General features: G+C 54.5%; 1 protein-coding gene across 1 annotated transcript in view; it reads right to left on the bottom strand.

The window, feature by feature from the left end:
• Positions 1–24,282, bottom strand: part of CREB3L1 (cAMP responsive element binding protein 3 like 1) — a 37,498-nt gene extending 13,216 nt beyond the window's left edge. Inside the window, exons 1-3 of the mRNA XM_061152677.1 lie at positions 23,707–24,282; positions 3,402–3,630; positions 60–244 (exon numbers count right to left, since the gene is read on the bottom strand). Of these exons, the coding sequence (XP_061008660.1) occupies positions 60–244; positions 3,402–3,630; positions 23,707–23,808 (516 nt within the window). The 5' untranslated portion in view covers positions 23,809–24,282. The remainder of the gene's footprint in view (positions 1–59; positions 245–3,401; positions 3,631–23,706) is intronic.
• Between the last annotated feature and the right edge of the window lie 1,404 nt (positions 24,283–25,686).

Below are 25,686 nucleotides of genomic sequence, written 5' to 3'. Positions count from 1 at the left end.
ACAGAGCTCCATCCCCCCTCCGCCCGCCCTCGGCCCCTGTAAACTGGCCCCAGGCTCACCTGGTGGGGGACTGGCAGCCTGGTCAGGGGGCTGAGGCCCAGCAGCGGGGTGGTGGCCATGGCGGCGGCAGCGGCCATGGCCGAGGAGGCGGCCAGCGGGTCCACGGGCAGCTCCGGGCTCTGCTCCCGCTTCACCATGACGGAGCACAGTTTGTGTCCCAGCACCCACGCTCCGTGGTCCACATCTAGGGAAGGGGGCGGGACCCAGGCTCAGGGGGCTCCCAGAGCAGGGGCTCAGCCCCGCTCCTGGCCCCTGTGCTGCATGGGGCCGTGGAGAGATGTTAGGGTACACAGGGAGGCAGGAGGAGAGGGGCGGGGGGGCGGCACTGGTGAGGTGGGAGGGCAGAGGGGGCTGGGGCCAGAACAGATGGAGGCATCGTCTTCATTCAGCCGTTTACAGAGTGGGCTTGGACAACAGACCCCTCCTGCCTGGCTGTGTGACCTGAGGCAAGGTGCGTAACCTCTCTGAGCCTTAGCGTCCTTATTTGTAAAAGTACTGGTCAAGAAGTAAATGTTCAACAAATGGCAGCTACTGTGAATACGATTACATTACAATTACTCAGCAAACATCTAATGAGCGCAGTGCTAGGTGCTGGGGCTCTGGAGAAAGTCACAAGCAATTTAGCACAGTTAGAACCCAAAGGGAAGGGGGAAGATGGAGTCAGAGAGGCCAGCAGGGATGGGTCGGCCCTGGAGGCTGAACTCAGAGCTGTGACTTTGTCCTAAAGGTAACGAGGAGACACTGAAGGGCTTTAAGCACGCTCGGGTTTGTAAGGTTAAAAAAGATCACTCTGCCTCTGAGTGCAGACTGGACTGGCTGCAGGCGAGATAGAGGCAGTGAGACCTTCAGGAGGCTGTTTCCGGAGAGAAGAAAGGCGGCACATGCTAAGGCAGTGGCAACGGGGGTGAAGAACATCCTGGAGACAAGATAAGAAGGAAGAATCCATGGGACAGTCTGGTGCCTGGATGGGAGGATGGGTGATGCCCAGGTTTCTCAGGGCAGCGTTCACCTCCTGCCCACCTCCTGGGCCTCCTGGCCTCATCTGGGCCACAGGGCTGCCGGGCATCCCCCCCTTTCCTGATGGTTGCCTACAGTCCTCCTCTCCAAGTCAGCTCTGCTCCTGGTGGCCCCAGCACTTGGCCCCGAGCTGGCATGGAGGGGCCAGAGGGACTGGAGGCTCTGAGGCCCCTTATGGGTGGGGAGAGGGGTCAGCTGCCGCCTGATCCCACCTCTGAGGCCAGGCCCCACCCTGCAGGGAGCCTGAGGGCTCCCGCCCCTGGGCTCCAGGAACACCCACAATATTCCCAAATTACAGGGCCAGCTTGCCGGCCTCCGGGAAGCCGCCCCCTGCAAAGGACCCACAGACAAATTGCTCTAAAAATAGACTTGGGGTGGCCAGGAGTTGCCGGGCTGGGAGGCGGTCCACCCCACCCGCTGCCCTTCCCCAGGCTGGGGCCCATGGCCCCATTGAGCTGACCTCCAGAGGGCAGGGCTGAGGTCAGGGCATGTAGGGAAACTGCTGGGACCTCCACAGCCACCAGCCCTGGAGCCTCTTAAAGCCCCAGTAGGTGTCCCAGCCCTCAGTAGGTGGATGCGGGCGGGTGGATGGGGGTGGGGTATAAGGGCCTGTCTCTGCCCCATGGGAAATCTCAAAGACCCTCAGAAGCAGCTCACACATCTTGCACTGAGACCAATTCTAAGCTCTTGATACATGTGAATTTGTGTATTCCTACCATCAGCCCTGGGGGCCATCTGTTCACTTAATCGATGGGAAAATTAAAAGACTCCACTCAAGACCATTGTCCTCTGAAGAGAAGGAGGAACAAAAACCCTATTCATGGTTCTAGCCACTATCGTCTTAACAGGACTTTATATACACAATGAAATAGCTGCAAACTATATATATGGAGATGGTGCAGGACAGGGAAGCCTGGCGTGCTGCAGCCCATGGGGTCGCAAGGAGTCAGACACACTTAGCGACTGAATAACAACAAATATATAGATAGATAGACACACATAAATATATTTATATTGGGACTTCCCTAGTGGCTCAGACAGTAAAGAATTCACCTGCAAAGTGGGAGACCTGGGTTCGATCTCTGGGTCCGGAAGATCTCCAGGAGAAGGGAATGGCAACCCACTCCGGTATTCTTGCCTGGAGAATTCCATGACAGAGGAGCCTGGCGGGCTACAGTCCACAAGTCTCAAACATGGCTGAGTGACTATCACTTTCACTTTCATATATATCTATAGTAGCCAGAATTCTCAAGCTATTTATGTCTTCATTTGATAATTGAGGCTCAGAGAGGTTAAGCAACTCGTTTAAGGTCACACAGCAGCTTCTGGAGGCACTGGGATGCATACCAAAGCCAGTACCCTTACTGCCCGTTAAGGCTGGCAAGTGTGGTGGTGGCAAGGGTATGAGGTTTAGAACCAGGGGGCCTGCTTGCTCCCAGGTCCCTGCTCTGCATTTTACTATGTGTGTGACCAAAACAACTCAGCTTCCCTGAATTCTCATTTTCCTTACCAGACTAATGGGGAGTATGATAAAAGTAACTCTGACCTCACCTGTGAGTTGTGAGAAATAAACGAGATAATTAACATGAAAGTACTCTGTAAATTGGACAGTGCTATCAAAACGTTTACTGTTACTCCCATTTGAGATGAAGAAACTGGGGCTTATAAAGGCTGAGTCCAGGATTACCCAGCCAAACAAGGACGGAGCCAGCACCACCTGTGTCTGAGGAAACGCCCAAACAGACTATTTCTAGGGAGGGCACAGGCTGGCATTCTCCAATGTTGATCACCTGAGCGGAAAGACTCAAAGGGTCCTTTGCATAAAAGGGAAGGAGGTGGGCAGAGGAGAGCTTTAGGGAACCCGGCCTTCGGGAATGAAAGTAGGGTGTAGGTGTCTCTCCCAGGTACTGTCTCAGAGGACCTCACAGTGTGAGGAGGCGGTAAGGTTCTAGAGTCTTGGTAACTTGTCCACACTTACTGTTTAATCCTCCCCACCCCACCCCCTCAGCTGTTTCATCTAAGACTGGTTCTCGGATCTAAGCATCAGTCGGAGTCACCTGGAAGGCTGGATGCTCCCCACAGGGTTTCTGATCTGGCAGGTCTGGGTGGGACCCAAGAACCTGCCTTTCCAACGAGTTCCCAGGTGTTGCTGCCGGTCTGGGACCTACCCCTTTGCACATCAAGTCAGTGGAAGAGCCTCTTTACAAGGGCCCTTCTGGGTTAGACTTGAGGAAGAGCCGAAACACAGAGGATGGTCTCCCTTGAGAGGTGGCTGTGAGAGGCTTCTCTGGGTCTGGGTCCTGGGTCCTGCCACCCCTTCTTACCTTGGGTGGTGTCTTCCATCTTGATGGGCATGGCGGGGCTCTGAGGCGCCGAGTCCCCACTCAGGGAGTAGCTGTGCTCAGCCTGGATGCCCGGCGTGGGGGAGTCCAGTTCCATGTCCAGGAGAGGGCTCTTCTCGTCCAGCACAGGGTCATCAAAGAAACTGCTGAACAGGTCGTTGGAGAAGTCCTCCATGTTCTCTGCAAAGTGGTCCAGGTGCTCGGGGAAGTGCTAGGGGAGGAGGAGAGGGGAGGAGGGGGTCAGCTTATCCACCGTGGTCCCTGTGTCAACGACAAATGGGTGTTTTCCAAGGCTATTTGCCATCTGGCCACCCACTCCAGGATTCTTGCTTGGAAAATCCCATGGGCAGAGGAGCTTGGCGGGCTGCAGGCCATAGGGTCGCCAAGAGTTGGACACAACTGAGCAACTAAACCACCATCTGTGGGAGACTGAAGCCCGTGCTACTGCAGCTGTTGACCTCTGATGTGCCCTGATGGGAGTTCAGGGAAAAGAAGCAGGCACTTTGTGCTCCAGAAAAATGAGCGACACAGGTCTTTAGAGAGCTGGATATTTTCAGGAACTGATTTCATGATCCCAATCCTTGCATCTCCTCATATCTAGACAAGCACTACATCTCCTCATTGGTGACATCAGCTCCTCATAACTAGCAGAACACCTTTTGTAAGTAAAGTGCTGGATTGCATGGAACGCCCCCTTCAGCAGAATCATATGCATTGATCTTCCCCCACAACCTCTTTGGAGCAGTTTCTCAGAACTGTCCGAGGTGCTGTCTCCTGGGTTACAGTCCTCATTTTGCCCCCAAATAAAACTTAACTCCCAACTCTCCTGTTGTGCTTCTTTTTTAGTCAACACCTGCAACCTTCCCATCACTCTTCCCACTGAAAGTGTGTACCTCAGATTGGGACTTGAACCCACATGGCCAGGATTCCACAGTTGCGGCATGTGGGATCTAGTTCCCTGACCAGGGATCGAACCCGGCCCCCTGCATTGGGAGCTTGGGGTAATCTTAGCCACTTGACTACCAGGTGAGTCCCCCAACTATCAACCTTTCTATCACTACTATCACCCTATAAGCACATTACCATCACCACCACCTCCACTGATGTCTCCAACCACTAAGTCAGTATCCTCAAGGTTGTGCTCTGGATGGTGTGAAAGAATCCAAGCGATAGGACACACGGCTATAATTCTGGCCCTGTGACTTTGGTCAAATCACTTTGATTGCCCAAGCCTGCTTCTCAGCCCACCCTACTTCCATCACAAGAGGACTAAGGAACTAAGGACTAAAGAATAACTCAATCTCCACCAGCAAGTTTGCATTCCGAAGGTGTTATCAGTGACTTTTGTATTCTATTCTCTCTTGCTGGAATGCAAGGTGGTGAGATTTTCGAGGACTCTGCTCCCCTCAATGGAGATGAGTTTGAGCAAACTCCGGGAGATAGTGGAGGACAGAGGAGCCTGGTGCACTGCAGTCCATGGGATCACAAAGAGTCAGACAGGACTGAATGAACAGCTGCTCCCCTCATTGGCACGGTCCTCACTTGTCCTCATGCCTCCAGTGTTTCCGTTTTCCCAGACATTCTTTATGTCAAGAGATCAGGCTCCAGAGCCGTATCGCTTGGTTTGAATCCGGGCCCTGATGCTCCTCGCTATGACTCAGTGCCATTCAGACTGCAGGGGGTGACTCAGTAGTGGGTTGTGAAGCAGGTCATGACCAGAATTTAAGGAAAAAGAAAACAGAACAAAATAGATTAGAAAAATATCAGGGTGTGCTGAGCATGGGGAAGTTAAATACGTGGTAAATTTTTATCTCAGTTATGTGTGTATGTTCGTGAGAAGGATGTAAAATATATTTCTCAGAAACAAAATAGTCTGGAAAATATTGGTCTCTGTGATCCTAGAAAAGTTGATCAGTGTTTCTATGCTTCATTTCCTCCTTTGTACAGTGGGGATGATAACAGTTCTTATCTGCTAGGGTTATTGGGAAGATTAAACAAGTTAATATATGTAAAGCACTTAGAATAGTTCCTGGTACATAGTAATTACTCAACAAACCTCTTATTAATAAAGCATCCAGCAGCAGCTGGTACATAGGAGGTTCTTGTTTTTCCTCTCTAAAGAATTATAAATGTGTAAGGAAATGTTAGTGTTCTTCACCTTTTTTTTTTTTTTTTTTGGCTGCTCTGGGCTGCACGTGGGATCTTAGTTCCCCAGTCAGGGATGGAACCCACCCCCAGCCCCCACCTGCAGTGGCAGCATGGAGTCTTAACCACAGGGAAGCCTCCTGTTCATTCGTTTTTCACTGACTGAATGAATTTGCTGGGGTTTTGCTTCTGACCCTGGGGGTCCCAGCTGGTGAATAGGTAAGAACTGACTTCTGGAGTTGTTGGCTTTCTGGCCTGGAATAATTGGCGCTTGTCCTAGTCTGGAAAGGGTGAGCAGAAAAGCCCTTGGTGTGAGAATAAGATTCAGGGGGTCAAGACTTTTGACTCTTAGCTCATGCCTTGCTAAATTAATTCACTTTTCTAGGCCTCAGTTTCCTCATTTGTAATGGGGGAAATAATAGTTCCAACCTCATAGTGTTGTTATGAGGATCAAATATGCATTAGGTGCTTAATGCCACCCTCATGGGATTATGAGGATAAAGTGAGGAAATACATAAAACACATGTATCCATATAACATACAAATACATCTGCATAGTAAATACCTGTAACACTGAGAACAGGGCCTAGTATGCAGTGGGTGCTCAATAATTGCTGTTTTATGAAAAGCCTAACCCTGGGCCTGAGGTGAACTGAGCCTGGAGCCAATGCAGGGAATTGGTTTGGTCCTCCCCCCAAATCAGAGAATCCAGGATAAAATGAGTTCAGAAATCCATTGACTTAAGCACTCTCCCCTCTCCCCAGCTGGTCAGAACTTATCACTAGCCTACATTTGTCTTGCAATTTTAACTTTCTAAAGTGCTTTCATAGGCACCGTCTTATTTAATCCTCACAACTACTCAAAGAGACAAGGAAGTTGCATTTCTACATTTGGCAGATAGGGAAACCAAAGCTCAGGGAGCCAAAGAGAGCAGTGAAGGGTCCACAACCCACCACCACCCAGTCCTTCCCCAGTGGCAGCGGACTTTCCCCTGGTCAGGAATTGCTCATCTGCTGGACTGTGAACTCCCTGAGCTAGGGTCTGTACTAGTTCACCTGCTGGGTCCCAGTCCCTGGCCCAGGACAGACACTCAACAACTGTTGGTGGAGGGACAGGGCCTTATACCGCAGGGCAAAGCCATCAGTATGTCAATGATCCATCAATGCCTGGGGTGAGGCAGTACCAGGACGTCAGAGGCTGAACAAGTCTCTAAGAATAATAGCGATCCCAGCCGAAGGCAATCCACTGGGCTCAACGCCGCCCAACCAAAGGGTCAGCCACAGGCTGGACTGTGCTGGCCGCACCTTCGGCGGGGTCTAGGCCAGCCCAGCTGGGGGCGCCCTCTCTCTCTCTTTCCTTCTCTTTCTCTCGGGGTCTCTCAAAGGCCTGGTGTGGGGCCCAGTGGGAGAGGGCTGTGAGGAGCCCAGTGAGTCAGCTGCTAAGGTATTTCTCCAGCAGCTGCGTCTCAGGCGATAAGGGTTTGCCAAGCCCTTTTCCGGGGCCTGGGAGAGGAGAGAGGCTTCCTCCAGTCTGGGCCAGGGTCCCTCAAGGATTCAGCTCCATGCAGATAAGCCTGTTCTTCTCAGAGACCCCTTATGGGGTGCCCATAGGAAACCTGCTGAGGGAGCTCAGTGGGCCCCACTTCGTGAGTGGCCCCCACCCCACCTGCTGGAGACAGCAGCCAAGGCCCAGCAGGACAGAGCTTCCAGAGGGTGGGAGCCAAGTGGAAGGGGAGGGCGGCCAAGGGTCAGGCAGGGGAGGGGGCGCGGGACACTCAGAGGACCAGGGCCTCCGTGCTCAGGACTTCCCTGATGCCGGGTGGACCTCCGGTGGCGACGGTGGGCATGTCCCATCACCCCCAGGCCCACCTTCTCCTCTTGGGAGGATGCCAGAAGGCCTCCCTTTAGAGAGATTTTTCATATTTCGTCCTATTTCTATCTGATGCCTGGCCTCTCAGCCAGTTATGGTTTATACCATCAATTTAGAGGCACAAAGGACCTGAGAAAACCCATGGTCCATGCCCCCTCTCCCCACTTGCTAATGAGGAAGCTGAGGTCCAGACAGGGACCTATCAAGGTCACATAGTGAGGCGGTAATGTTGAAGGAGGGGTTCTCAACAGCTCTAGGGCTGCACACGAATAGGGGTGCAGCAACTTCTTCCTGACCTCACCTCTTCCTCTGTAACCACCTTCCCCGCCCGCCACCGCCCCTCCCCCCAACCCCGGACAGCCCCCTCTGGAGATCTCAGGCCTCCTAAGCTCCAGCAAGACTCCTTATCTCGCCTCCCTACCCACCCCACCCCCCCAAATCACAGCCAGCTCGTCCTTCAGGTCACACACAGAAAGTTCAGGTTTCAGACTACCTGATGGACACGACAGGGGTGGGAGGCAGGATCCTACTGACTGCAGGAGTCAACGTTCTGAGGGGGACAGAGTTCTACTGGGGGTGAGCGTTCTTATGGGGGTGCTTTTCCAAGCAACCAGGGTGGGAAGCCAGAGAAGGAAATATTATGATTTGTTTCCCTCCTTGTTAAAAGACTTTTTCCAAGAGTCTTGCCAACATAAGCTCCCTCTCGGCGGCTACGCGCAGCCGGCGCCGGCTCCACTCTCTTGGAGGAGAGGTCCCGAGCTCTCGGGGCTCGAGGTCCCGCACACCCCTCTCCGTCGGCAGCATCTCCTCCCGAGGCCGGGTCTCAGCAGCCGGCCCTTTAAGATTAAAGGACCAGGTCCTGCCTGCCCAGCGTTGGCTCAAGGGATGTTAACGCCGGCGCGCGGGGGGCCGCCCCGTGCCGGAACCCAGCCTGCTCATTGGTCGGATCTGCGGAGGTCTGAGCCAATGGGAGGAGGCTGCGCGAGGCCTGCTGCAGGAGCGGCGGCGAGGAGGTGGGAGGAGGACCCGGCCCTTGCCCGGGAAGGTCCTCGGCCTCCGCGGACAGCGCGGGGATGTTAAGGCCGTGTGTACGGACCGGGTCTGGTCTTGCGTCCCTGCCTGCACCTGGGGCAGAGGCAGAGACGGCCCATCTGAGCTTGCCGATGGGCCTGGCAGTCCTACGGTGCCCCGAGTCCCTTATCAGGACCAGTTGCCTGGCCTCAACCCCGCACCGGGGAAGTGAAGCCGGAGGGGGTCTCCTCGGACATCCCCAGCTCGAAAAGGGGAGGCTGGATCCCAACTCTTAACTTCCTTCGCGGCTCTTCCAGCTCTTTCTTTCCCTCCTGGAGTCATCCTAGCTTGGGGCTCACTGATGGGGAGCGGGGTCTCTTTCCCTGGGAGGGGTGGGAGTCGAGACACTCCTTGGGCGGTAATAGAGCCGTCTGAGGTTCCTCTCGGTTCCCCAGCTCGAATTCCTTCCAGAGAGTCGATGCAGAGCGAGGGGAAAGCTCTGGGGGCGCGGCTGTCCGCTGAGGATGTGTATGGGAAAGGAGTCCCCCCCTCACCCCCCCGCCCCAAGCTGCCGCAGCCTCAGAGCGCCCCCTCCTCTCAGGCCCCCTAGAATCTCGGCGTGCCTGCGCCCCCATCACGGGCTTCTGCCCCTCCCCTGGTCCAGGCTGATGCAGTCTGTTTGGGGAAAGGAGGGAGGAGACCGGAGTGGGTCCAGGCTGAGCTGTGGGATAAGGATGGGGGGGCGGTGCGGAGAATGCCGAGCCCGGACATTCCTTCCGAGAGAGTGAGCTCTGCTGAGAGACGGGAGGAGAGCCCTTCCCCTCCCCCGCAGGCTACCCCCCTCATACATTCCCGGACGGTTACTTGCCTCGTGGTCACTAGAAAATTGCCCCCATTTCAAGCCGAGGGGCCACCAGTCTGAGTCACTGTTGTGCCCTGTGTGGGGGCGGGGTGGGGTAGGGTCAAGAGCAGGGAGGGGCTTGGTGAAGGGAGGTGGCCCCTGGGTGCACAGTTGTCAGACAGGCCCTCCCAGCCTTTAAGCATCACCCTCCAGTCATTTGCCTTCCCTGATCGCTCAGACAGTAGCCAGTCTGTTGCTGCTGCAAGAGACTCCGGTTCAGTCCCGGACTCCTGAAGGCCCCTGGAGGAGGAAATGGCAACCCACTCCAATATTCTTGACTGAGAAATCCCATGGACAGAGGAGCCTGGTGGGCTACAGTCCACGGGGTCGTGAAGAGTCGGACACGGCCGAGCGACTAACACATATTCATCCAGTCACTTGAGGGGAGGCGGGGTGCAGGCGAGATCCAGGCATCCTCCCAGAGCTAGACTGGAAGGCTGTCCTGGGCTCAGACTCAGGAGACCCCAGTTCAAGATCCAGCTGTGCTCTGAGATCTGGGCAGGCACAGGTGGGGTCTTCTGTCCAGGCCTGTTTGCCCTGTCTGTGTTCCTATTAAGGCAGGGATGGCAGGCACAAGGCGAAGTGGACTAGTCCTCAGAAAGTGGGCTCTTTTCCTCTGCCCCGGCCTCTCTGGGGACCATGAAGGGATGGAGCCAGTTCTCCTCGTCCCTGGAGCCAGCCCCTCCCTGAGCCTTCCTGGCAGGGCAGGGGGGGTGAAGGGAAGCACATTTGTTCCAACCTCCAACCTCACTCTCATCCCCCACTCCCCACAGGCCCGGGGAAGGCAGCTGCTGAGGTTTCATATTTTCCCCCTACCGAACGAACTCTTCGCCACAGAGCCCAAGTCCAAATAAGCAGAAACGCTTCCCTGGGTGTGTGTGTGTGCGCACGCGTGTATGCGTGTGCACATGCTATGCAGATGAGGGCTGTGAGGTTCCTTCTTACACAGGGAAACCCCACCTCCCTGACACCACACAGCCTGAGATCCCTGCCTGTGGACACATTCAGACTGTTCCCTATACAGCCCGGCACGGACGCTGTTGTATCAATACAGATACATTCTCTGGGCTCCCACAGGCTGACACTGGCCGCCACTAAGAACCAACAAGGACACACTCCTCATATGTGATCAGACAGACAGACTCCCATGTGCACACACACTCACACGTGTGGTCACCCCAGATGGTCACGGTCACAGACGTGGTCATGCACATTCTTACAGGAACACATACAACATCTCACACCACCACAGAACCGAATGCCGACTGTGCCAAGCCACACGCCTGAGTCATGTGACCCCCCAGTGAAGGAGCCTTGGGATTCCTGGGCTGGCCTGGGCTGGGACAGTGAGGCCTGGGACTGGGGGAGGGGGCCACGCTTTTCGGTGCCTGTGTGCTAGAGAAAGGAAGGGGGAGAGGGAAGGGCAGCTGGTACCCACCAGGGGCTGCCGCTGTGCAGAGAAGGGGCCACAGTCTCTCCAGCCATCCCCCGCCGGCCACCCCATCCTGTTAGGCTCTCCAGCTCCCCCTCCTGACTTTGTGAGCCCATCCCTGGCCAGGCCACAGGGCCCTCAGGAAAGTGGGGAGCTGGCCTGCAGGTTCCCGGCCAGCCCCTGGCATCTTCTGACCGGGCGGCCCATGTGCTGTGGCCCAACCCTGGGGCGGGTGCCAGGTACTGTCTGGGCAGGAGGAGGCGATGGCAGTTACGCCGCCGCCCAGGGCTGGGATTAGCTGTGACTGGCACCACTGAGGGCACAGCGGCCCATGGTCTGGCTGACGGAGATGCTGGTCCATAGGCAGCGGCCAGAGGGTCCTTGCGGGACAGCTCAGGACACTGGAGATGGAGTGCCAGGACTGGCACTGGGGGCAGCGGGAGGATAAGGGCGTCTAACCCCATCCACCTGGTCATCATTCATCTCCGTTAGTGTAGTGGTGAGTATCCCCGCCCGCCACTTATTCGTCATTTATGCATCTGTACAGGGCTTACTGAGGACCTACTGTGCGCCAGACCTGGGGACACAGAGATGAACCGAGCCCAGTTCCTATTCACAGAAGGCTTCCCGACTAGCAGCGTGACCACCCATTCCTGAAGGCAGGTCCAAGGCTTGAACTCTGCTCCGTCTCTGGCACAGTCTCCACCTTGCATCAAGAGGGATCTTCTAACATAAATATGACGGTGTGACTTCCCTGCTCACTGTCCACTAATGACTCCCTTTGGCTCTTAGGATAGTTGAGAAGTTCCTTAGTGTTGCTTGAAATGATCCAGCCGTGTCACCTCTGGGTCTTGCTGTGTCCAATCCTCATCTGTGTCTCCAAAGTCTAGCAATGGTCCCAGCACATCCTAGGTGCTCACCTGTTTGCCGAGTGACTGACTGAGCAAGTGGGTGAATGAAGGAAAGAGCCTGGGGAGCAAAGGGACGGAGGCCTTTTTTTCTGCAGCTGAGCCTCCAGGAATGAACTGCCCTGAATTCCGCTCTGATGCCAGCTTGCTCCTGCTCCAGGCAGAGTTTCCATGTGTCTGGACACCTTCCCTCAGCTCCTCCCTACTGGGGCCCGTTGTACCCATTCTCCGGGTTATTCCTTCCCAAGGCTTTGCTCTCTTAAGCCCCAGCCAGATCAGGTCCCTGGGGAACACAGCCCCCGACTCAGCGCTGGAGGCACTGTCCCCAGACTTAGGCCAGCCCCAAGAGTATAAATGGAGCCCAGTGGCCAGCCGGCCGGGCTGCTCTCGCGGCCCCTGGCCAGCTGGAAGGCCCTTTTGGGCCGGAGCCTGCCACCGGGCTCTGGCTGGAATTCCCTTGGCCTCTTCCCTCTCCTCTGTGCACTCAGCGTTTGGCCTCTGCCTTCCTCAGCGGTCCCGGCCTGTCTGAGTTGTCCTCAGGTTTTATTTTTGGAAGAAGTTGCATTCTTTCTCTCCTTATTTACTCCCTTCCTTCAGGGAAGGTGTGGGACCCCTGGGCTCGGCTGGGGATCGGGCTGTGACTCTGAGGGGGTTGGACTTCTCTGGAGGAGGAACCTCCAAAGATGCCTGACCCATTTGATGCTTCAAAGCCAGCAGCCTCTGCCTTCCTTCCCCCACCCAGTGTGTGACTAATGCTTGCCCCTGCCCTTCTCAAAGAGCTCCACAATAGCCAAAAGAAATCATTACAATCTTAAGAGTTGAAAGGAATTCTGGCATCATCACGTCCATCCCCTTTCCCTGTGCAGGCGATGGAGCTTAATGGTTATGAGCGAGAGCAGCGGACAGACCCTGTTTTCATCCTGGCTCTGCTGCCTGCTGTGTAGCCTTGGGCAAGTTACTTAACCTCTTTGAGCCTCTGCCTCAGCTATAAACTAGGGGTATTTATACCTACCCCAGCACCTGTGAGGTTGCTGTGAGGGTCAAATGAGGTCACATTTGTCAAGAGCTTTGTACAGGGCAGGATACATAGAAGATTCCCTTCAAATGTAGTTATTATTATTGTCATTATTACGGAGAGGGAAACAGAGTCAAGAAAGGGAATGGACTTGCCCAGGATCACATCGCTCAGGGCACACAGCCATTCCCAGAATCTCGGCTTGGTGTCCATCTCCCCTCCAAGGAGAAGGGAGGGGGCAGGCATCAGCCCAGAGGGGGAATCTCCTTGAGTCAGTCGCTTGGGCAAACCCCTGTGTCTTTCATGTCTGCCTCCTGCATCAGGCCAGGCCCTCCTCTGACTCAGGCATTTCCTCCACTGCCCCAAGGGCTTCCTTCTTGCTCAGTGGGGGTGACAGGTCCAGCACCCAGCCCCGAGGTGGACCCAAGGCCAGTGGGACTCTGAGAGGAGGGGGAAACGCTGGGTCCTGACATCACAGAGTGGAGAAGCTGGAGCCACAGCCGTCAGGCCAGCTGGGGTCCTTCCAGCTCGTCCAGATGTCTCAGGAATGTGCTGATCTGGGAACTACCTCGGTCCTTCCCGCACCACCCCCAGCCCCTCAGCCCCTCATCTGCTCGCTCAAGCTCTGCCTCTGCCCCACCCCCTGCCCTTCCCCTTTCATCTCTCCCCAGGACAGCCTTGCGTCCACTGTCCCTCTGGTACCTTGCCTCAGTCCAGCTCCCCCCTCAGGCCTCTGAAGGGGTCGCCAAAGGCCAAAAAATTTAAAAAAAGCCCTTCCCCTTCCGCACACCCCATGGGCTGACCATGACCGATGGTGGGGAGATGGAAGCCTGAACTAACTGGGAGGGGAAAGTTCTGAGCAGATAATGCCTGCCAGATCCCAAATGTGGAACTGATTTGCAGCCCTGGGAGAGAGCGGGGTGAAGGCTTTGGGGTGGTAGAGGGCAGGGTTGATCCTCCTCTCTGGGAGGGTGATGGAAGGGGCTCTGGGTATCTTGTCCCAGCTGATTGGTGGGAGGGCCAAGGAGAGGAGGTGCCAAGCTGGGCTGGGCTCAGATCCTTCTAGGTTCCTTCGAGGTCAATAAGGACACGCTTGGTCTGATAGTGGAGGGTCTTAAACTGTAATGTGGGGGTAAGGGAACCCCCTTAAAGTCTTGGGGCTGGGCCAGGAGGCAGGACATGGTTCAGATCAGAGCTAGGACAGCTTGTATCTCTGCAAGGGTGGAGCTGCCTTGGGCCTGCCCAGGTCAGCCTGGCCCTGAGTGCTGGGGATGAGGCAGTCAGCAGGGAACTGGTGCTCTTGGCCAGTGTGCGAGTCACATCAGGGCAGGGGGTAGAAGTCAGAGGAGAGAAGGGCCCTGGGGTCTGCTGCTGCTTCGGCCTGCTCTGGGCACAAAGAGGGCCCACGGTGCTGTCTGTCTTGGGGGAGAGGCCCTGTTCATGCAGACAGGCAGACAGCTGGGTTATCCTAATAGACCCTAGACCTCCTAGCACTGAGGTGGTTCAGGACAGCTGGGACCACCACCCTGTCCAGCTCAGACCTCTGTTTGAACACTTGGCGTTCGCTCCCTTCTGCCAGCTGAAAACACCCCCAGTTCCTAAGCACAGCATTCAAGGTCTGTTACAGATTGATCTCAACTTCCCACTGTAGCTGGAATGCCTCATCTTTCCTTTCCCTCCAGCCTAGTCGGATGGCTCCTTAAACCGGCTGGAAGCTCCATGGCAGCAGGGCCTTTTGCTTGTATCATTCCCTGTGCCTGGAAGGCCTTTATGCTTTATCTCCTCATTCTAACTCCTATCATCTTTTAAGGTCCAACTTGGTGCTGCTTCCCCCAGGAAGCCTTCCTTGATTATCCAGCAGGAAGAATCCTATCCATCTTCACTGTAGCACTCATAGACGGTTAGGTTACTGGTTAACATCATGCCTTGAACTCTAATTATCCACAATGGGGCCCATCTCTCCTTCTAAACTTTAACCACCTTGAGGGTTGGATATAAGATGGATTTTATCCTTGAACCCACTGTAGGACTTCACATAAGCCTGGCATATAGTATACCTAATAATAATAATGATAGTTAATATTTATACGCCAGGTACTGAAGCTCCAGTACTTTGGACACTTGAATATGAAAAGCCGACTCACTGAAAAAGACCCTGATGCTGGGAAAGATGGCAGGCAAAAGGAGAAGAGGGCGGCAGAGGATGAGATGGTTGGATGGCATCACCAACTTAATGGACATGAGCATGAGCAAACTCTGGGAGATAGTGAAGGACAGGGAAGCCTGGTGTGATGCAGTTCATCGGGTTGCAAAGGGTTGGATACGACTTAGCGACTGAACAACAACTGTTCTAGCTCCTTCCACGCAGTACCTGATTTAAATTTCACAAGATCAGGTAAGTACTATTAGTACTGCCATTTAACAGTTGAGGAAACTGAGGCACAGAGAAGTGAAAGCAAGCAAGTGGTTAAGCCAGGATTTGAACCTAAGCTCTGATTGCAGAGCTTGTGCTCTTAAGGACACATGACAACACTGGATGTGGAAGGAATGATGGATTTTTCTGCTGCCCCAGTCCCTGCTAGTACAGGGCCAGACACAAAATATGGGCCCCCATTCCATGCACTGGGTCCTCACCTGGGCTTCTGGGTTTGCCCATCCCTGTCCTGATGTCTAGGAAGACAGAGTCCTGAGAAAGGGCCTGGGGTCTTCTGCTTTTACCCAAAGAAGACAGCCTTTCAGCTTCAGAGAGGCCAAACAGACAGGCAAATGAAACCCCCATGGTTAGGGATCGGCAAAGGGATGAAGCTGGCACATTCTCCAAGGGCTGTCAGTGCTGGGGACCTGCCTTTCTGACAATGACAGTCAGGACAAAAACACCAGTAACAACTACTGTTTTGTTTATAGGGGGCTTGCCATGTGCCATTATGCACTGTGCTAGATTCTGCAAGAGTTTTCTAACTGAGTCCTTAAGCACCCTGTGTGCTACAGTCATCTTTCCTTTATGGATGAGGAAGATAAGCTCAGAGAGGTTAAGGCACCTGTCCAAACTGATACAGATGATGGGCGGTGAGAGCCACAGTTTGCTCCCAGGTCTGGGCAGGGCTAAAATCGATCACTAATGGTCACCCCACCCCGCCTCAGGTATGGCTTGGCTTCCCAGGGCTTTCGAGCTATCTGCCGTCTGACCTGGGGCTTGCTGTCTGGTCAGGTGGGGTCTGGAAATAGGCACCGGGTCTCAGGAGAATTCCTATTCAGGATCTGCCCAGAGTGGAGTGTGGATTTGGAGTCTGCCGCTCAACTTTTCCACCAACTTGTGCAACTTTGAGAGCCCAGGATATTGAGAGCTGGGTCAATTTCTTGAGCTGGTAGTGAGTGCCTAGGTGTCCGTTTTATAATACTTTGTAATTCATATATATGCATTATATATCTTCTCTTATGTGCATGACATATTTCATATAGAAAAGGCCACCATAATTAGGAGATTGGGATGCATACACACACTACTATATAATCAAGTAGATAACTAACAAGGACCTCCTGTGTAGCAAGGGAATTCTACTCAATATTCTGTAATGACCCATATGGGAAAAGAATCTGAAAAAGAATGGATATATATATATGTATGTATAAGTGATTCACTTGGCTGTAAACTCGAAACCAACACAACATTGTAAATAAAGTATACGCCAGAAAAACTTGGGAAAAAAACAGAAAGAAAAGGCCCATGATAGAGTAAAAGGCATATGTGGGATTTAGGTGAAGATTCATTTCTTGGTAAATAAACAAAAGCCACCTAAAGTACCATCAAAGCTGGATGTGTGGAAGTACCCTTTCTTCCATTACCCACCCACCCTTGTTCATCCATCCATCACCCCTTCTCACTCCTTCCTTCCATCTATTCAATAAATAAACATCTCCTGAGCACTCAATCACTATGGCCACGACTGGGGAATAGACAAAAATAATTGCCCTACCCTCAAAGAACTCTCAGTCTAGTTCAGCAATGAGGAAACCGAGGCCCGGAAAGGGGAAGTGACTTACCCAAGGTCACACAGGGAGCTAGGGAGATGAGGTGAGGAGCGGTGAGGATATTCTGGGCAGAGGGGAACACATGGGAAAAGGCTTAGCCCTGCCTGCCTCCCCAGCAAGCCCCCTCAATTGCTGTTTTAAAACTGCCTGCCAGGGGCTTCCCTGGTGGTCTGATGGTTAAGAATCCACCTGGCAATGTGGAGGACAAACGTCCAATCCCTGGTCCGGGGCTGGTTGCAGGGGGGAGCATCCCACACGCCGTGGGACACCTAAGCCCCCTGCATCACACTACTGAACCTGCCCTCCTACAGCCGATGCTCTGCCACAACAGAGGAGCCCCTGCTCGCTCCGTCTAGCGTAAGCCGGCACGCATCAGTGAAAACCTAGCACAACAAGAAATGAGTAAACAAGCATTAAAAAGAGAAGAAAGGAGAACTGCCTCCTGGCTCTCCATGAGGGCCTGAAGAGCCTGCCTTTCTCCACTGCTGCTTTCTGTTACTCTTTCGGAAGGGGGAAGCGGGGGACAGCTGCTGCTGCTGTCCAGCTGTTTGGTCGGACCTCACAGCCCAGCCCAGATGTGTCAGCCGCTCTGTGATGGGTGAAGTGGCTCCTGGGCCCAGAGCCAAGGGCTCAGGGCAGCTGCAGCGAGGGCTCCGTCCTGCGAGAGTTGGGAGATGAGGCTCACTGCACTCTGGCAGCAGGGAAGCCCAGTATCGCCCTGGCCGTGAAGCTGGCCTCTCGGATGACATGGTATGTCCAGGTCGTAAGTTTCGCGATCTTTGACATTCCAAGGATATCCCCTTTGATCTGTTTTCTCTCATGGTCAGAGAGCTGGGCTGTATCTTGCCCCTCCCAGCTTCCCCTGAACCAGACATCCTCAGGCCTTCCTGCTCCAGCGTTCTACCACCTACTCTGCCTGCTGAAGCGGGTCACACAGTGTTCCAGCCAGAGCAATGCTCGTGGTCTCGACTTAACTCCACCCAGACCTTCTTCCTCCATCCTGCCCCCTGGAGTGCTGAGACAGCCAGAAGAACACCCTGTTCTCTGGCTTTCTGGAGCTGGTTTCTTGAGGGAGGTTCAAGGACAAGCCGTGTCCCACAGAGGGATGCTCTGAGGGGCCTTGGGCCCAGGACTTGCAGGAGAAACACCCTGTGGGGGAGGGGAGGACATAAAGTGGGGTGCCCTGCCTCCTTCCCTGTCCTGGTACAGTGGCCAGCTAGACCCTCCCGGGGGGTCCTGGGAGCTGCAGAGAGCAAAGCTCCAAGTTCCCAGGTGGGCCAGGGGGTGAGGATGAAGAGAAGGTGGGGGAAGGGATGTGGGGGTCTCTCCTCTCACAGGCCAGGCAATGTGTTGGCTCTGCCCGTAAAGCTCTAGACATCCATGGTGCCCTAAGGATGGGAGTAGGCGAGGGTGAAGGCGAGGCCCCTATGCTATCTGAGATCTCAAATGTTCCCTGCCCTAGAGGGCAAAGTTCAAACCGAGAATAGTATAGAAGACAGGGCTTTCTCCCCCTTGACCCCATGGGACCCTGCCCTGAGAACAGCATTTAGATCTCCGCTCCTCTTTAAGTGTCAGTTTTCTCATCTTCACAAGGAACAATAATGCCTGTATACCAGGCTCAGTGAAATGGACACAGCTCCAGTCCTCCTTGCTGAAATGCCTCCCGATAACTCCTTTGCCAACAGGGATGGGGATACTGGAGAGGGAGGGAGTGGGGGTCCTCTGCTCTGAGAGTCTTCCAAGACCAGCAGCCCAGCTGGGGGTGCCTCCTCGGGCTCCCTGGGTGCCCTGCTCCATCGTGGCATCCGCGGTGCCGCTCTGTCCACGTCCCTGTCTGTCTCTCTAGCTTGGTCATGAGTGGCTGGAGGTCACGCTGCACGGTGACCAGCACTGGCGCTCCTTTAGTCCCCAGCTGTTAAAGGATGGGATGTGTGTATTGAAGAATAACCAAGCAAATTCCCGGCCAGCCCAGGGAAGCCGGAGGGCCCTCACAGCAGAACAGGGCATACACAGCATTTTCGTGGGATCCAGTATCCAGTACCCTCAGGGCTGGCCAGGCCAGGACCTGAGAATCTGGAGCCCCCTCTGGAATTATCAGTACACGTCCTGAACACTCAGACCTGTCTTTACGAAAACTGTCTCCCCTTCCCTTACAAGGACTGCCTTGATCTGCAGTCGTTTTCTCTACAAATACAGTAAACCCTTGAAATGGGGCAAAGTACACTGCAACATGACCCAAACCTGGCTTCTGTCCTAAACCTGGGGCCCAATCTCAAATAAAGGTGGGCAAAACGCTTATCTTTGTGGGGCTGGTAAAGAAGTGATTGCCTGTGCTCCTTCGTAATGTCCTTAGTTTCGTCTGCTGCATGTGCTAAGGTTTCACATCTTTACTTTTGTGTTTTTTTGTGATAGTACAGGCCAACTGAAAAATACTACTTTTCATTGATCCTACAATAACATAACTCCACATTTTACATGACTGAACATTTCTGCACTCGGCTTATTGTCTTATGGCAGAGTTTTACTATATTAAGTGCCTGTTTTGTGCCATGGTACTGTGCTAGGTTTATGGCAATGAACATAACTGACATGGTCTCTCTTCTCAGGGAACTTGCTTACTCACAGAGGAAATGGACAATAAGCTGATAAGATAACTGTAAACTGGGATATGGGCTATGAAGAAATCAAAGGACTGAAACAAGGACTTCCCTGGTGGTCCAGTGGCTGACTCCACACTTCCACTGCAGGGGCCATGGGTTCAATCCCTGGTCAGAGGGGTGAGATCCTGCATGCCATGCAATATGGTCAACAACAGCCACAAAAGACTGAAACCAAATGATAGAGGGATTCACTTAAGGTGATTTGAAAGGCTTCTCTAACAAGGTGACATCTGAACTGAGGAAGATGAGATGGAGAGAGCTGGAGGGAAGAGAAAGCATTCTAGAGGTCAGGAATAGCATGTACACAGGCCCTGGGGCAGGACTAGAAAAGATTTAGTTTTAAGCTGGGTGAGTGTGGATCCAGGTGTCCCAGAGCAACCGGAACAATGGAGAACTGGGGAAGATGGAAGCCCTGGAGCCAACCAGTGCTCAAGGGTGAGGCCTAAGCCACAAGTTCAAATATGCTGTGGATCACTCAGCTGGAGACCATCCTAGACCGGGGCTACAGGAGTCTGCACCGAGGGTAGGGGTGATTCAAGGCAATGATAATTTATTGAAAATCTTCCTGAATTTCAGAGACAGTGTGGGCCACAGGACCCTGATGGCTGGGGGGAAATGAGCATCCTTTTTCCTCTTCCCTAAAGAATGTGCAGCCTGGCTCAGGTTCCCTTTCATTCATCAGCAATGGTTGGTTGAAGCCTCCTTTGTGCCAAGCACTGTGCTAGGCACTGGGGGGATACAGCAATGAACAAGACAGATAAACACCTGCCCTCAAGGAGCTCACATCCTAGCTGGGCGGAGGCGGAGCAAAAACAAAATACAAAGCTGCCCACAACAAACTCAGCATTTTGGAAGAGGAGGAGGTGTCTGGAGTGATCTCCCTTCCTGAATGGGGGCTCTGGGATTTGGGCTCCTTCATTAGTTTTTCTCTATTAGTTTTTTTTTCTAGTGGATTCTATTTGGAGACCAGTGTTCTTTCCTCCTTGGATCTTCTTTCCTGCTGGTGAAAATTTAAAGAGAAACACGCGCGTGCACACACACATGCACACACACACACACACACACACACACACACACCCCTCCCCTTTTAAGGGCTGTTAAAGGCCCACACACAGACAAAGAAACACCCAAATGCACATACTTCTCTAATCTCCCTAAATCCCCCAAAGGCTGGGGTGGTGATGGTAGCGGTTCCCTGCTTAGCGCAGGAGAAGCCAGGCTAGGGGGCCTGGGGACAATGATCAGCCTTAGCTCTCACTCCCCTCTTCTCCAGGCCTGGTCCCTGGTCCCAGTCATTTCCACACCTGGCCTCCCCAGCTGCAGGGAGGTGAATGAGTGTGCTGGGCAAACATCCTTGCAGCTTCCTGCTGCGCCCCTCGGAGACAACAGAACTCTTCTTCCGCCTTCCCCTCCTCCCCACACCCTCCCAGCTGTGGGGCTTTTCTGGGATCCAGAGCCATTTCCCTCTAGAGAAACCAGAATCATCCTTTCCCCTGAGCCAGAGGATGGAGCTGGTATCTCTCTCTGGGGACGTGACCTGTTCTCCCTCTGGTCCTTTATCCCAGTTTTCTGAACACCAGGCCCTCTCTCCTACCTGCCCAGGGGCTGAGGGGTCCCAGGGTCCCAGGGAAGAGGGCTCTAGTTGAGGGGGGGGGCGCACATCAGGAACTGTGGGAGAATGGGGAGGGGATGGGAGGAGAAGCCCCCTCTTCGGGCAGGAAAGGCAGCTTCCTCCCAGGGATGTCTCTGAGAATCACACAGACTAGACGGCCACAGGATAAAGATGTCCTCATAGAAGGAAAAATACAGCACCCCTGGCCACCTCCAAGCAGACAAGACTTATGCAGAATATGCAACTCATTTCCCTGTCTCTAACAGAATGCATATTTCTTACACACGTGTGTTCAGGGTGAGCATCCTTTTTAATTTTTGCCTTTTTAACAGAGCATACATGGTTTCTACTGTGACTTCATGGCCTTTATCTGGATTTTTAAGGATAGTGAATAACCTACCCTCCATCTTCCAGACTGAGAAGCACATAGACCTCACCCCTTCCCATCTTTGACCCTAGAAACACTTTCCTATCCTTATGTAGAAAGAAAAGGGAGTTGGGGATCGGGTTCGAATGGGTTCCCAACTGGGAGGGACTTTAGACATCTAACGGGAGGCACCAGAAAAGGAAGGTAACTTGCTCAGGGGCACACGGCAACTCCTACCCGAGTAGTCCTTACCACTATCACCATTAGTCTCCAGAGCATGTTACCTACGGAAACTTACCTGGCAGGCATCATCCTACATTAATCTTTAATTTTCTCACTAAATCTCTATAATAACACTATGGGAAAGCTTTCTATATCTCCATGTTTCAGATAAAGAATCCAAGGCCCACAGGAAGAAAAGTCACTTGTCTGAACTGCCCAGCTGGCTGGAGGCAGAAGCACAGCTAGAACCCAGTTTCCGGATTCCCATCCCAGGAGCCTTCTTTCCTCTTAGAAATTCTTTCCTCTCCCCCTGCCTCACCTGGCCTTGCCTGGGCCTGAGATAAGGAGCTCCTTGAGCAGAGTTTTTCCTCCCCAGGCCCAGTACTGGATACCACTGATCACAATCACGCATCCTTTCCTGCGCTGGACCAAGGCCCAGATGAGCAGCTGGGGACACAAGGCTGAATGCAGCCGCAGCAGGAGGCTGTAGGCGGCAGAGTTCATTCAGAAGAAAGCCCAAATCGGAGCTGCTGCGGGCTCAGGGAACCTGACAGGGGCCTCCAGCGACAAAGGCATGTGCTCCAGCAAGCCCTCCCCCCCAACCTCCAACCAGTGTCTGTCACCAACTTCAAGAGGGGTGTGTGGAACCCCAGATCCCTGGGCCACAGCATCCTTGGAAAGACTGATCCAACCTCTCCCTGTATTGTAAATGAGCAAACAGGCGCAGGCAGGAAAGGCTCCCTGGGAGAGGCAGAAGCAGAAGCAGGACTAGAACTCCTGTCTCCCCGCTGCCAGGTCAAGCTCTCTCCCCTCCTTCTTGACTGCAGAAGTGTGCTTTCTCTGACTGGCAGCCGGGACCTTCCTCCGAGAGCAGGGTGACCTGGATCTGCTGCCTAATGGGGGACCAGGGGACCTCCCACCACACGCCTCCCTGCCTCGGGTTCCTGTCCTTTGGGCTTGTTTAGCCATCAGCAGCATGGGACAGTTTAGGTGGAAGTCCAAGATGCCCAGTCCCTGAAGGCTGTGTGCCCTTGGCTCTTGTCTGCCAAATTCACGGTACTCCCAGGAGTTAGAGGTCAGCAAATAGGGACCCTTGAGATGATTACTGTGTGTGTGAGAGAGACAGAGAGGCAGTTCACTGCCTGGGGTGGGGATCCCCTCAGAACCCCCAAGCTCCCACATTTCAACTCGATGGGCCCTTCTGAACCCCAATACCTTCTCCCCTTACAGAGCTCATCTCCCACCCCACCCCCCACCCCAGCGCCTTAAGGCTGAGCCCGAGGGAAGGAGGGCAGGAAGAGGAAAGAAGCCACGTTTCTTTACGGGGGTGGCGAGTGGACAGAAGAGAAGACACGGGTAGTTACAAGCCACAGGGAGACAGAGACTCGAGGGACTGAGAAATAGACCTAGAGAAAGACCTCCCTCCTCCGGAGCGATCACCCTGTGTGGCCCCCGACCAGTTGAGGGTCAGGTTCCTCCCTGGCGGAAATCTCTGGCCTGATTTCCTGGGGGACAGGCACGACAACACCCCTGAATTTCCGAGTCTAGCTCAAAATCGGGGTCTGGCTCGGCCCCCCGATCCTCCCGCCCCAATGGGCGTCTGGTCTCTGGCCCTTCGAACTCGCCCCTGTGCGCCCCCCAGCGGAGAGCCAGAGGCAGAGCCACTGAGGTCCTAAAGGGGGCGCAGGAAAGGGCGCCGCCACTTCGTGCCCCATCTGGCCCCGGAACCCCGGGCTGGGGGCTGCAGGACGACTAGGAGAACTGGGGCAGGGGCAGAATCGGTGTCTATTGAGCTCATATTCGGGGATCGGATGGCCCCGACTCCTCGACGAGTTCCCTTCCCCTGGAAGGCCGAGGCCAGTATATCCACACGGACGGAGCCCCCAGGAGGAGAGCGGACTGGCGCAAGCTCTCGGGGTTCCAGGGAAGTGTCGAGGGATCGGGTCACCGAATCTCAGAGCCCTAAGTACGTGTATCTCAAGGGGACCCAGCGCCGAGCCGCCCTCCCCCACTTCTGCCCAGTGATGCGTATAGTCCAGTTCTTCTGGAGGCCCCAGGTGCACCGCGAAGAGGCGTAAGGAGTGGTGGAAGGCGAAGCCCAGACCCTTCATCTTACCGCATTGTTGAGGAAATCCGACTCGTTCAGATCCCCCAAGTCCAGGAAGCTGGATCCGGGAAACAGCCTGTCGGCCGGGAAGGGCTCCAAGACGGCGTCCATTGCGGCCGGCTCCGGAGACCCCCCCTACGGCTGGGCTTCCCCTCACTCCAGGGCGGCGGCGCGCCCGGCCCAGAGCTCCGGCCCGAGCGCTGGCAAGCGGGCGGTGTGCGGGGGGGGCGGGCAGGTCCCGGGCGAAGCCCCGGGGGAGGGGCGGGCAGAGGCGGCGCGGCCCCGGGTCGGGGGCGCGGGGTGCGCGGAGGCCTTAGGGCAGAGGCGCAGAGCAGGCTGCGCTCAGGGACCCCGGGCGCACCGCGGGCATCTAGCCGACTCCTCCTCCGCCGGCTCCTCCCGGGGCACAGCTGGCTTCCATGGGGAGCCCGGGAGTGGGGCTGAGGGCTTGAGGAGCCCCCCCGGACAGGGTGGGAGCCGGGGGAGGGGGAGCTGAGCGCTCCCCCCCGAGACTGGGTGGCTGCCGGGCGCTCCGCTCTCTCTGCGTCTCCCTCTGCACGGCTTCTGTCACTTTCCCTCTCTGCGAAGCCGGGAACCCCGGGCTGGTTAGCCCAGCTGGCCGAGGCGCCACGCCTCCCATATCAATATTCACGATAATTTCATATTAATGAGGAGGGGCGTGGCCTAGGGAATCGTTTCCCTACTCCTTTAAAGAGACAGCTGCGAGCTAGTCTTGCAAATCTCTGTTGCTCAAGGTAGGGGCTTGAAGCAAACATTTCGTAGCTCCAGTAACCGTGTTCTTTGAACCTCAGCTTCTTAAGGCTTTGCCAACCACATTCCCATAAGTTCAAGAGGGAGCTGAGTTATTTCTACTCCTCTAGGCTTATGCAGGAGTCTGAATCAAGTCCACAGTCAGGGAATTCCATCTCATGGGCTCCTCCACAAATCTCCTCTCATTGGGGGGATTTTCAGGTCTCCTCCTCCAAGAAGCCTTCCCTGACCCCAGACTGAAGCAGTTACCATTGCTATACATTCACAGGATATGGTGTGCTTACCTCCTTAATTGTTATTGTCTGCTCCTATATCTCTGACCCTTCTGGACTCTGAGATCCCTAGAGCAAAGACTGTATCCGGCTTTCCTGTGTGTGAAAGTAATGGGGGGGGGGGGGGCAGGAGAGATGAGGTAAGGACCCCTCTTCTCAAGTACCCCTAATGGTTCTGAAGAGCTAGAAGTTGGAGAAGAGTGGCCATGTAGTCTGTGTGAGCCAAGATGTGGGCTGGGCTGCATGCTCCGTGGTCACAGACACTCCCAGGCCCCTTGGATCCATTACCTAAGTGACTCGCTCCAGAGTACAGCTTAATCTCTTGAAAGGGCTGATAAACAATCACCAGGCACCTGAGCAAATGGATATGGCCAGAAAGTCACTCCCTCAGAGGGCTGGGCTCATGGTTCCTGCCCAGAAGTCATTAATAGGATTAAGTGTGTCCTCCTTGTTTGGAGTTTTTAATTAGCTCAGGAACCAAAAGGCCTTTAAGAAGCGGAGATGTCATTGCAATTAAGCCAGGGATGTCACCCAGATTGCTCTCTCCGTGCCAAGCTGGGGAAAGGGCACACCTAACCTGAGGTAGCAGCTGTTTGCTTGCCTGGGGTAGGCTGGCAGGCACGCGGCTCTCTGCCCATCTCCTGATCCAGTTGACATAGTTCTGGAGAATGAAGTTCTGACCCTCCAGATTGTCATATGACTATTAGCTCCTGGACCTCCTGGAGAGTTTGCTCCTAAGAAGCTGGGAATACAGCCCGTGCTCTGGGGACCGGTTCACCAGCAATTCAACTCTGAGAAGTTGCGCTCTGTGTTAAGTCGCTTCTATTGTGTTTGACTCTTTGTGACCCTGTGGACTGTAGGCTTCTCTGTCCACGGGCTTCTCCAGGCAAGAGCACTGGAGTCGGTTGCCATGCCCTCCTCCTGGGGGTCTTCCTGACCCAGAGAT

This window comes from Dama dama, chromosome 1, assembly GCF_033118175.1.
Source record: "Dama dama isolate Ldn47 chromosome 1, ASM3311817v1, whole genome shotgun sequence".
NCBI classification, from domain to species: Eukaryota; Metazoa; Chordata; class Mammalia; order Artiodactyla; family Cervidae; genus Dama; species Dama dama.
Note: the sequence above shows the minus strand (reverse complement) of the source record. Positions and strands in the feature narration are given on the sequence as shown.